The 13,186-nt window shown below is 37.4% G+C and overlaps 1 protein-coding gene across 2 annotated transcripts in view; it reads right to left on the bottom strand.

The window, feature by feature from the left end:
* Positions 1-716: 716 nt before the first annotated feature.
* Positions 717-13,186, bottom strand: part of KIF27 (kinesin family member 27) — a 28,007-nt gene continuing 15,537 nt past the window's right edge. For both annotated transcript variants that reach the window (XM_064438383.1, XM_009505070.2), the window contains 11 exons: positions 12,892-13,025; positions 12,173-12,328; positions 10,910-11,115; positions 9,833-10,030; positions 9,358-9,471; positions 8,150-8,326; positions 7,320-7,535; positions 6,083-6,289; positions 5,080-5,278; positions 4,446-4,610; positions 717-2,755 (listed from right to left, as the gene is read on the bottom strand). In XM_064438383.1, coding sequence (XP_064294453.1) covers positions 2,292-2,755; positions 4,446-4,610; positions 5,080-5,278; positions 6,083-6,289; positions 7,320-7,535; positions 8,150-8,326; positions 9,358-9,471; positions 9,833-10,030; positions 10,910-11,115; positions 12,173-12,328; positions 12,892-13,025 — 2,236 coding nt within the window. In that variant the 3' untranslated portion in view covers positions 717-2,291. The remainder of the gene's footprint in view (positions 2,756-4,445; positions 4,611-5,079; positions 5,279-6,082; positions 6,290-7,319; positions 7,536-8,149; positions 8,327-9,357; positions 9,472-9,832; positions 10,031-10,909; positions 11,116-12,172; positions 12,329-12,891; positions 13,026-13,186) is intronic.

Below are 13,186 nucleotides of genomic sequence, written 5' to 3' on the forward strand. Positions count from 1 at the left end.
AATGAGCTCCGTATTGTTTTCACCCCCATGCCAATGAAGGCCGTAAATGCCAGTGAATAACATCAACGAAGTAAAACAGAGAGAGTGATAGCAAAAGCCTGTCAGATAAAGTGTTGGTTTTAATTAGCAGAAATAAGAGGAGCTACATGTTGTCTGAAAGAGGTAAAGCCATTTTATTTACTAGCTCTATTAGAGTTACATAAATGAGAACATAAGTCACTGTTCAGGTTTCTCTTCCCTGTGTGACTGCCTCACTGGCCTCTCTCACTGCTTTGCTTATGTGAGTTCCCTCTCACAGTCAATAATTCTTCCACTTCTCCAAAGATCACAAACGTAGCTGATGTATTCATCTGGCTTGGCATTAGGTGTCATTAAAGTTATGTCTTGAAATGGGTATGTGTGGCATGCCAAATCTCATGTTTGAATGATTGCTCAAACCTGCAGTGCCACAGCTACAGAGACCTCAAGTACCAGCTGACGTCTACTAGTGACTGAGCTGTACTCTCCTACATCTTCCCTTGCTTATTTTGCATCCATAAATAAGAGGTTTTTAATTTGTGGAGACTTCAAAAGGAGATGAATTTGTGTTTATTTTTAGGGTGGTATGAGGTGCATGATAATGCACAGTATTACCTTGAGAAGAAATGCCTTCAACAATTCCTTCACTTAATATGGAGATGTAGTAAAAAAATACACACTTGAAACTGTATTTACTTGTTGCTGTTTATTGCTTTTGGACTTGAAACATTAAGTGAATGATACATACACTAACACTCAACTTCGCATTAGTTAGGACCCAGTACTTCCATGACACTGAAAACAATCAAGCCCAATCCAAAAAACGATCAAGACAAACCTCAGTCCTTATCTCACAATTCAGCTGGACAACAGGTAATAGTTAGGTGTAATTGTGAAAGATAATGTCACTTGACATATTAAGTGGTCTATCTATCTTATTAGAATGAAATATTTTGCAGTCTACTCAGAAAATGTTAAAATGTGCCGCAAGACAATAGGTCCATTTATCATGCTGTAACAGCATCTTCATAATACGGACAGATTTGAGCTGGGCTTGCAGCATGGAAAAATGCAGTTCTTTTATACCTCTAGCCACACGTGCTATACACAAGACCTTGCCTAGACAACAGCAGAAAGCAAAAATTCCTTTCCTAAGTGCATGTAATAATCTAAGACGACATTTTCAAACACAACCGGCTGAAGTCCACCACTAAAATAAAACTAACCTTACTTTCGGCACTGCCACTTTTTATGTAGGAGAAAGGTACAGTTAGAAGAGTTCATCTCATTTAAGTGCGGACATTCTGGTCTCTGCCTTCAAGTTAGCGCAGCTGTTAAACATACATTTCTTAGTGACCACTGTCCTCTTAGAAAAAAGATTTGCTTTTCATCCTGAATACATTACTAACAGCAGTATAGCAGTAACTTGAAGGATATTTGTAATCCTTGCTCTGAAGCAGATATTGAATCCAGAAGAATAATTTGTCTGTGACAGGACATGACTAATTAGTACAAATAAAATAATATATTGGTCTATCTGGCTTACTTAAAGGATGCTGAATTTGGTCCTCTGGTTTTTTTCCATTTTAGTAGTACAGAAATAAATATCACACTTGGAGTTGCCAACTGCAATTCTTTAAAAGCCCAACAAACAAAACCAGAAAATTAAGTAACAAATTCTCTTAAGTTCATAAATAAGCCATAAAGAAGAAAAAAAAGTATTTTTATGTTCCTTTTCAGGAACAAATTTATCTTTAGCTACCGACTTTGATCTCGAACATGGCTCGTATAAAATATTTTTAGATAAAAAGCGCACAGAAGCCAGTAATTATAAATAGTAGATGACAGACTGGCAACTAAATTTTCTAGCTATATATCCGAATAAATTAAATAGTTTATTGTTTCTCACCCAAGAAAGCAAATTACAATATTGCTCTAAGAAACCCTAGTTACACAAGTGCTGTGCGCTTCACAGTGCAATTTCTGAAAAAACATTTGTATTTTTTGAAGTTGCTGAAAAAAAACTCAAACCAACATAACCATTTATTCAGTGTTAAAAGACCTTTGAATGAAGGTTCTTAGGTACTGTGCTAATTAAAATCCATCTCAGATTCACTGAAACTGTAAGTATAACACCTAACTACTTGATAGTGACAAATAAGAACTAAAGAACACTTATTTATCCATGGTTGCTACTTAACCAGACCATGAACAAAGAAACCTAATACAGTTGCTTTGGTAGCAACAGCTACTAAAAATGCAATGAAGAGTAACTATGTCTTAGTGACGCTAGACTTTTTGTCCATTTCGATAGAATCCGGAGCAATAAAACTAACACCAACTCCAAGGCTTGAGCGTCTCAAAGATAATTCAGAGGGAGGAATATAACGTAGCTCTCGGCGAGATAGTTTTACTGGAGTTACTCCTTGAAACTGTGTTGCGGTTTCTCTTCTCTGGATAGCAGAAGGTAGCTGAGGATGAAATTTTGAAGGCAGAGCTTCATCTGTTCCTGTTTTGCCATCACTAGTGCTCGACAAACATTCTTTGTTGCACCCAAATTCTGAAACATTTTCTCCAAGGTTGTATGAATTCTGCTGTGCTCTTAAGATACTTGTTCTGTCTGTTTCTTTTATCTTCCCTGGTTGACTATTGGTTTCAGGGTTAAGCATCAACTTGAATTCTTCAGAAGCAACTTCTGCTTCATCTTGACTGGATACCTTGTCACCAGCACTGTTATCTAAAACGAAATTTGTCAGGAGATAAATAGGCAAAAATTACAACTCCTCTGCGTGCCTGCCATCAAGAAATATTAGTCAATATGGTTTTACAGCATCAGTAACTTCTAGAATGAACTGGGTAAAAAAATTATCAGCACCTCACATTTTGTCCTTTCTGTTAAAAAGTTTGTCACCCAGAAGAACATCAGAGGTATTCGCTGTTACTTTCCTCTGACTAGGTGCAGGCAATACAAGCCTCACCATTCTAACCTGTAATGTACTCTAGTAGGCAGTCTTAAAACAACTGAACCATGACAGTCAAAGATGAAATTGTCCATATATTCAGAAAGAGTGAGAAATTACACTTGGACAACACACAAAATACATTCTGCAATTTCGACTGTAATATACATGCAGGGCTTTTATTATTTTTGAAGTAATTGTAGAATCATAGAATCGTTAAGGTTGGAAAAGACCCTTAAATCATTGAGTCTCAAGTCTGACCGCTAACCTATCACTGCCAAGTCCACCACTAAACCATACCCTCATGCACCACATCTACCCTTCTTTTAAATACCTCCGGGGATGGAAACTCCACCACCTCCCTGGGCAGCCTGTTCCAATGCCTGACAACCCTTTTGGTGAAGAAGTTTTTCCTAATGTCCAATCTAAACTTCCCTGGCACAACTTGAGGCTGTTTCCTCTCGTCCTATCGCTTGTTACTAGGGAGAAGAGACTGACCCCCGCCTCGCTACAACCTCCTTTCAGGTAGTTGTAGAGAGTGAAATGAATGTGTTGGCACATTATCCTGCCTAGAGGGCAAGGGCTGAGCCTTAATTCACTGTGGGAGCAGCAGGTATGTGATCAGCATCTATGTGTTAGGAAGGCACAGCACTGCCCGAGTGGAAAGAAACAGAAGCATCTGTTGGGAGGAAGAAGCAGCCGTGCTGAGCCTTAAGGAGAAATACAGGGCCTGGAAGGCTGTACTGTGCATGTGAGGTGCTGGTGGTAGGGTCAAGAGGTGTGAGACAGGCAAAATAGTGACAGAAATTGAACCACCTTTTCTCCTCCACCCAAATAGCTCTATTGTAGGATTGGATTCTGGCAAGTAGGACATGGAACAATCAAAAACTTATAGTAGCAGTTGGTTGTTACTTTCTTTTTTGCAGTGTTTTTTTTTGTGTCAAAGCACAGAATCACAGTGGAAAGCCCTTTTTTTTTTTTTTTTTACAAGTGTATAAATCCTCTCTTTTAGCCTTAGTAACTATCTAAAGTAAGTTGGTAACTGAAAGTATGGAACTCTTTACTGACAATCTCCCAGTAACTAACTATTATGAAATCAAGTGCTGGGAGCAGTCCATCAAAGCATGGAATATGATAAAGCTGTTAGTTACAATGTCATTCAGACCCCTTCAAATAGTAAAATTTCTTTTACTTAACCACAACAGTTTGAGGTTGCAGATGCTGAAATTATGTTAGAATCTAGAGAAAACAGAACAACAATTTAAACCACTGGTATATTACTGCTACAGCTACAAATCAATGTTGTCTCTCCTTTGAAACTGGGGGAGAGGAGTAATATATTCCTGGAGAACTGTTAGTTCAGTAAAAACATTATTTTTATGTCTATCTGATATACTTCTGTGTGTTCACCACCCGTCAAATGGTCTATTGACAAACTTTATAAATATTTTAAGATACTATACTTACATTTAGTGGATGCCAATAATTGATGGGATGACTCTCCAAAGAGGCCCTTCAGTTTCTTCTTCAGCTCTCTGCTGGTTTTCTTATAGAAAAATAGGTCTTTTTCCAATTGCTGAACTTTTACTTCATACCCTTTCAATGTTTCTGCAATACCTTCACTGTCTTGTTCTAGGACAAGTAAAACTAGTTTAAGAACCAAATATCTCTGTGCCAAAAATCAAGATGCCCACCTAGGCAGAATAGGTCTTGTATCTCACTGATGCTTCGCTTGCAGTCTGTACATTATAACTAGGTGTGAAACAGGACCAGAAAGGCCATGCCAACCCCGCTTGAAAGTTTTAATAGGAATATTCAGAAGGTCAAGATCAGCAGGACCGGTATCTTTCAACTTTCCAGTATCAGCAAATTCAGTATGAAAATACAACAATTCTGATACCACTTTAAAGAAATACTCAATTTCTGTTCATACAGACACCATGTGCCTGTTCCTCAGCATCCTACACAACATCAGAATTAGTAACAGCCAAAATATATTTCTGAACCTTATCCTTTTTTTTCAGTTGTAATATAGTATTTCTCAGTAGGTACTGAAGACAATACTTGCTGTACAATCCCCACCCCCTCAAGAATCAAATACCTTTGAAATGATGCAGTATTAACTGTAGTTTTTTCTCATGTTCTTTGTGTTGTAGGGTCAGCTGCCTGTCACACTGCAACTTGATGTGTTCAAGTGCAGATTCTAATTCACGTATTATGTTTTCCTGGTCTATGACCTTCATTTCCTGTTCTTCAATCTGCAGCTGTAATTTATGTTCAGACTCTCGTAGGCCAACAATCTAAGAAAGAAATACACTTCTTTTGATTTATCAAACCATTTTCATAAAAGCTTTTACCCTTCTGCTTAATAGATTAAAGATTGCAAAAGCAATGGTCTCTGTTAAGTCGTAAGTTAATATTAGAGTTGCCTGCCACTACAAGTTCACAGTTTAAAAATGAGCTCTGTACATTTTGAACACATGGGCTAGTGGACCTTTTTTAATACCCTGTGCAGAATTTAAACTGAAACAACAGTGTTCTCCTAATTCTAGAAAACTTCCAACTTGCATCCCACAGCTTGTTCACCAAATCACCCAAGGTTCATCCAAGGTCACAAAGACATACCATGTCCTAATGTATTTCATTTTTATGTTTCCAGATGTCAATATGATTCTTCACTATTTGGCTGTACACACTTTTTGCAGTGTATGCAAAAAGAGTTATACTGGATTTAGAAGAAAAATAGGAATACTAGCCTGAGGTTTCTGAAGCCTGCAGCTGAGAAGAATTTCAATATGACACCACTATTTAAATATGTTGCTGCTCCAAAAGCTGGCAACACAGAGCAGTGGAAATTTCCAGATTGGCAGAACCTTTTAGGCTAATGACCTCAAAACAAGATATACGAAATTAACACACAAGTATCTTATTTAGGTTAACGTAAAAATTAGAAGTATCTGAATTAACAGCAGATGTATGTAACCTGAAGAGATTTTCACCAAAAGCTCATTAAATTTCTTTTTATTTCTTGACACCATTTCATGTCATTATCTAGAAGAGTAACAGATAATAGGATAAAATATTATTCATTGGCCAAAACAAACCTTGTTGAAATATTTAAAGAGGATAGCTCTGAGCTCTGCAGCAGACAGGGAAACTAGTTTTCCAATTACATTATTCTCACTCTGTGAAAGAATCTGAGAAGATGACCTAATCAGCTGCTGGCGATCCTGAATACTTTCATTCTTGTAATCAATAGCAGCCTCCAGGGCTTCAATTCCTTCTTCCAGCTGGAAAAGGACATGTTCTTCCTACAGAGAAACACGAGCGAGATCTTTAAAAAAATGTAGAATAAATCATTCTATACATAAGACATTCTTAAAATTCATTCCCAAGACTGAAACTAAACTTAAGGGCAAGATAAACTAATGCAGTACAGAGAATGGAATGGGGGAGGGGGGGCGGAAAGGCAGAGCATCTACCTGAAATCTAGAACATTTGTATTTTTCTGCCATAGTACCCCTTCCATGATACAGAGGTCGGTCAAATTGCTCATCACAAAAAAAGATATCACGTTTCCTTTTTTATCCTTGTCTCATCCTCCCCACAGTTTGACTTCTTTTTTTTTTTTTTGGTTGTGCTAGTTTTCTGTTGGGTTAATGACTTAATCAGGTCAGTAAGGAGTTTGGTGACCATGACTTGTATAGGGAAGTGGCCAAAATGCATGGCCTGAAGCACTGTAGAAGATACTGAGCAGTGAGGCAAGTAGGGTTATTTCTGGCACATTATCACCTGAGCCACATGCCCATACTGCTTCTCCAGACCTATAAATATTCTGTGCATTTTATATGAATTTATTATATTTTCAACTTAAATATACTGATCAGCTCAAGTGTGGACCATCCAGGTAACATGACTTATTTTCACTGTAAAAATATGGAGGTCTTCAGGTGAAGCTTGCTTTTTCACAAACTCCTATGAAAAGAATCAAGAGGCACCACTATGTAAGTACATTGCCTTGTTCTATGTCCTGACATTGAACTAACTGCCTATGATTAACTGATGAACTTCTCATTCCCTTATTTCTGATTATATGATCCTCAGGCCAGTGGAGTTTGTCAAGGCACTAGCTGAATTAAGTACCTCTGAACATAAACTTTGTTCACTGGTATGTAAGTAGTGCTATCATAGCAGTATTTCAACACTGCTATTTAAAAAAGCACCCAACCTCAGTTCCTTGGTTCTAGTTTGTCCAATACTTGGACACATTTTATGTTCTAAATAGAATGCTTTATTATACATTACATGAAATCTATATTTATCTCAGAAGTGCTTACTTACTTCAGTTGACAACACTTTACCATCTTTCAGTTTCTCATCCACACTATTTCTTCTTCTGAGCAGCTGATCCCTTTCTGTCTGGAGAATCTGAATTTTTTCCAAAATGTCTGTCTTATCTTCAGTGGTGCTGCCCTGAAGCTGCATACCTTTATCACACAGTTCCTGGTCCAGCATACTTAAGCGAGTAGACAATTTCATACTATCTTTATTTAAAGCCTAAAAAAAACCCACAGCAACCATAGATATCGAAATGAGATACTCCTTCCAGTAAGAAAAATGTAGGTGAGACTGTCACATTCTGCAGTGAAAGACTTGCCTGCTTCTTGCAATGGGACCCGATTTCTTTTGAGTAGACAGCTACCATATAATTTACTGTTTACTCAAAAGATGGAAGAAAACAAAAACACTCAACGTGCAGTTTTCTACATACTAAAAATTAGAGGGGCTAGTCATTATAAGTGACAATGCTACTTCAATTTCTATTCACTTTTGCTACTGAAAAATAGATAACGCGAAATTTTTCCTTGTCATGTTTAGTTTGCAAAAGTACTGAGTCATTGTGTATATGCAATAACACAACTCCACAGTTCAGATTTTTTAGTTTTGTTTTGTTGTTGGAATATTGGGGAGAAAAAGTTAATAATAGTTATTATTCTGTGCTATTCACATTTTAAATGTTGATTTGCTCAAGCTACACAATACCTTCATGGCAGTGGTAGAGACTCAGGTCACGTGGCCTGAGCCTCTTCTGCTACCTATATGCCTCCCCCCGCAAACTCTTTCAGTCAGCACTATAACTGTGGTGAGTTTCACAGTTTTTCTTAAATCACCTGGCTAGATCTCAGTTTCTTGATTTCCAGGTGGCTTTTCTCTTGCAATAGTGCTTCTTTTTTGGCTACAATAGCTTCTCTTTTCTTTAAATCTTCTTCTAGTTCTGCTAACTGTTGGTGCTGTTGGAGAATTCTTTCCATTTCTTCATCCAGCCATTTCTTCTGCTCTTCTAATTTCTGAAGTTTAGAGATCCAGAGAACATTAACCAGGACTTTTTGGGTCAGAATTTTATGACTGTAGTTTCTCTTTTTTAGAATAACTGATAAAACTGTAGAAGAAATTGACATCTCTAATATTAACATTAATTCTGCAACATAATCTTGACTCAAAATATTACAGAAATTGGACTGACTTAAAAAGAGGCTCAGCAATGTTACATTACTACATCTTGTATAAACAAATTTGTATCAGATGTCTTTAATGAAATGTATTCTGTTTCTAAGAACAGTGTCATAAATAGGTATCTTCTATAAAATCACAGGAACTAGGTTTGGAAGGTACCACAGGAATTCAGCTAGTCCATCTCATTGCCTTGTAGTTAAACAAGACCAACTATTTGTGGAAAAACATGAAGTGACAAGAAATTACAATGCTGACAGAAAGACAGACAGTAAATGACAGCTCTGATCCTGCTAGCACAGTCCATTATAAACTTATTCTGAAGCCACAGTTTATCAGTGGATATATTCCTGGTAAGACTAAAAAGTTGCCTTCATTTACCTTTTAAAATTTCTTTTACCTTTAAAGACCTTGAGCAACTCATTAAACTCTCATATTCCAATGCCCACATCTGGCACTGTTGCATACAACACCTACTTTTCTAACGCTGTTAGGAACAACCAAACCACATACCTCTGTCATATATACCAGAGGGGAAAAACAAAGAAACAAACAAACCATGGAATGTTTACAACAGAGCTCGTAAGGGTCACCCTCAGACCTACCAGACAACCAAACCTGCTGAATTCTCAGGTATCTGAATCAGCATTTTTGACAAAACACAGAAAGAAGAGACATCAGAGCCTTTTCTTTCCTTCATTCAAACAGAGTACAAGAGCTGATAGACTATACTCCCAATTTTTGCTACAGCAAAAAAGAAGACAAAACTATCAATGAATACTCTTCTTCCAAGCACTTTACAGAGATGAGTATGGATGAAGAAAGATTTTTCTTGAGGGCCCACACAGATTCAGAATATATTAGCTACCTGTAGGTTCTGTGAAGTTCCCACTGAGTTATTTTTCTTCTTTTTAAATGCAGCAATCTCTTTATCCTTAAGTTTAAGGATCTTCTGTTGTTGCTCCATCTTCAGTTGAAGTTCCTATAAATAAACAAAAAACACCATTCTTCCTGCCTCAGTCAGTCTGTTTTTAAAGGCATTTAATGCCAGAGTCCACACAAGTATATAATCTGAAATAGTGACCCCAGATTTACATGTAAAATTGCAATTCAGGACTAGACATCACATAATAAAACAAACAAACAAATAAAAAAGCTGAAGAGAAAGTCAAACTGAAGATTTCTGTGAAAATGTTTATAGACAATTTCTTCAGTGCGTTTGCCAATAAAGTAATTACTTAAAACTACAGAAAGCCTGGCAGTATAGTTTATTGTCTGTGGAGAATTAGAGGCAAAACTGGCTCATGTCATTCGCTGTCATAAAGCAATAGGAAGGCCCCTACTTTAATTTGATGCTGGTCCCGCTGAATCTCTGCTTCTAGGTGCTTCTTTTTTTCAGTCTCTTCACACAGTCTCTTCTGTAGCTGGGTCTGCTGATGCTTCATCTGAGCCACATTCTGCTCAAGCTCTGTTGCTCGTCTCTCACTTTGGTTAGATAATGAAGCCAGATTCTTAGTGTCTTGCTGCTTCTTCTGTAAGGCCTGAATATTCATGGCAAATTTCAGCTTAATAGCAGGAAAACTTAACACTAAAATGCGACTCAGCTTCATTCTTTATTTCACTGAATTCTTAGAGACAGCAAGACTTACTAACTTCTGCCCAAACAATCGCTCACTATTTCTGTGGTTTCTGAGCTACCTGGTAAAATCCGCACAGGCAGAATTAGTCTCATGAAAGCAACATGAAAAGGTGAAGATACAGTTAATGCCTGGCAATACAATGCAAATAGTAAAATCTAACAGAAATCACAGCTCTGGAAAATGTGCAGAGACATATGGTGCCAGAATGCGGGTCCTGAGCTCAAGTCAATAAACCAGCTACCTCTTTCCGGTCAGTGCTTTTTTGACCCATCAGTCTAAAACAAAGAGGCACAGAGCACCTAGGCAGGCCTTACACAGAATTTAAACTTCAGTATAGCAGAACTTATAAGTAGAAGGTCAATGCCAAACAGATATGCCTGTATTGGGCCTGGTCTTGCAAACCATCACAGTGTTTTGCTTAGAGCTGGAATTTATATAGTGTTTTCATAAAACATCGATTTTATTTACAGCAGGTAATAAACTTGTAATAGTCTCCTTGTGTAGGTTCTCTTACAGTATTACACACAACGGTGTATGAGCATCTCGTATCACCCACTTCTTTCTTCATTTCTCGTCTACCAAGAAAGTACTGTACCTATCTAACCACATAAAAGTTAAATTGCATTCTGAGTATAATAGTGTTAAGTTTCTCATTAGCTACTTCAATCCAACCAGCTTCCAATGCATAAAACTAGTGAGAGTTTTACAAGCAGAGTGTTAAAGTTCAAAGGTGGTAGTGAGACAGAGATTTGCAGATCCCAATGGTCAGATCAGAAATACCTGCACTTTCAGCTTAGCTGCATCCATTTTCTTCCGGAACTCTTTTTGTAACTTGGCTTTCTCAGGAATGTCTCTCAGCTCCTTACTCTCCAGCTCCTGAAGCCGCTTTTGCGTTTCAGCCAATTCCATTTTGGCCTGCTCAGATTCTTGCTCCAGTTTAGTTATCTTCAAAGAATATTGCCTGCTTACAGACTGAGCATCCTTACCTTAAAGACACCATACCCAAATAGTTTAAAAACAGCCGGATAATCCATTGAAATGGAATACTTAATTCAGTAGTTGGATCATTACTTACTTCGTTCTGGCTAAACCAATAATTTCTGAGACATTTTGCAACCCATATCCTTTAGGGTTGCATACATACAGTTCCTTCCTAACTCTTAAATAGAGATAAAGGAAGGAGTCTTAAATCTGAATTCTTCATGAGTCATCTGATGTCACCAAATAAAGTGCCACCTAACTGCAAAATAAGTGACATTCTTCTGTCCACTGTAGTCTTTACCAATATGGCTCTCCTGTATTTAATAAATTTTGCTTTTTCCAGAAGAATATGCCATTTATTTATTTATTACTCAACTTTCAGCTTAATAATCTGTAAACAACTTTGGATTCTGTTTCCACTCTCTGAATTGCCCTGTTTGGGCAATCTTTCCCAAAGTACGATTTCTGGGGGCACCGAATCTCTCACAGTGACAGATGACAACCTCAACAGACAGTATGTGCAGAAGAGTGTGATTGAAGGGGTTGAGCAGAGTTCCTTACTGTCATCATAAGGCTAGTTTCTAGCAGATGTATATATACCAGGACAGATGTAGGAGTATAGGCTAAGAGGGACACTGATCTTTTCCCCCATCCACGTCTGACTCCTGCTTCTCTACTGTGATGTATCTTCTCTCCTATCCCAGACACCATGTGACAAATACATGTCCACGAAGAGATCAGTAGCACTGAGCATACATGAAAAATTACACTATTGGTGGATAAACGCAGTAATCAGCAGAGCACAAAAAATATTTAACAAATGCATCTGTGTATTGTAGCAGAGTAGGCTGTAATCAAAACGTACAGCCTTACATGTAACCATAGCAAGTACTTAATGAAAATTATGAATCCTTAAGTTATTAAAAGTATTCTTGCATAAGATAATTACATAAAAATTAAGACATACAGAACTTCAGAAGTTTTATTAGAATGAACTACAAAATTAGAATATTTATTAGAATGAACTTCTTCATTCTAATTCTCCCTGCAGTAGCCAGTTACCTGTTCTTACTAATTCCTTAATAAGTTCCTCTTTCATTTTGATATTAAGTGCAAGTTCTCTCATTTTTTGCTCGGCCTCAGTGAGTCTCAACTCTGAATTCTTTAACTTCTGCATGTTAAAAACATGACTTTTCTGGAGGCTGTCAATCTCTTCACCTTGAAAGAAAACAAAGCAATATGGACATGGACATTAAAAAGTCTGAAATACACTGTATATCCAAAAGATAGTGCTCTGGAACATTGTGTATGTGGAGTTCTTCCATATGAATTATAAGAATCAAAAGGAGATAATAGTGCAAAGAGTCTTTTGCCCTGCCTGCCATGTGTCTAAACAGGTAAAGAAAGGATGGCATGCACTAGCATTTCAAGACCCTAAGTGGGAGGAAGAATATTCCTGAAACCATTTCAGTCAATCTCTGATAACATAATAGCATCTATTTTCTTTCATCGAAGCTGCACTAAATATTTATATCTAAACAGCTTTTTGGTGTGTGAAGTGCTTTCTGGCTAACAAGTATGACTTAAACATTAAGGTCATATCAGTGATATCAGTTTCAGAAAGAGGAAGATGATCTCAAAACCCTATGTTTTGAGATATAACCAAAACCCCATTTGTATCAAATACATGTATTTAGCTGGGAAAAATAATTACATGTGCTAAAAACATTATGCATATTCTGATACTGTAATAAGATTTGCGCTCATGACTTCTATTTTACCTGTGGTTGTGTCTGTTTGTAGCGCAGATTTGTTGCATAAATGAGACTTGTCTGCTTGACGCTTCATGTCGCTTAGATCAGGAAGAAAGCACAGAGAAGCCTGTTTTCGTGTCCATGTTCGGTTTATGGAATGCCTAAGGAAGAATGAAAAACATGCTACATTCCAAACGCACAGGGATTTTTTTCCTTAAGCTTCATGCAGAGTACATAATCTTAACAGAAAAGAATCCCAAGTTCACATAAGCATATCTACCTTCTTTCCCATCTGCTCCCCACGCTACCTTGGTCTTCACGG

This window comes from Phalacrocorax carbo, chromosome Z (assembly GCF_963921805.1).
Source record: "Phalacrocorax carbo chromosome Z, bPhaCar2.1, whole genome shotgun sequence".
NCBI lineage: Eukaryota > Metazoa > Chordata > Aves > Suliformes > Phalacrocoracidae > Phalacrocorax > Phalacrocorax carbo.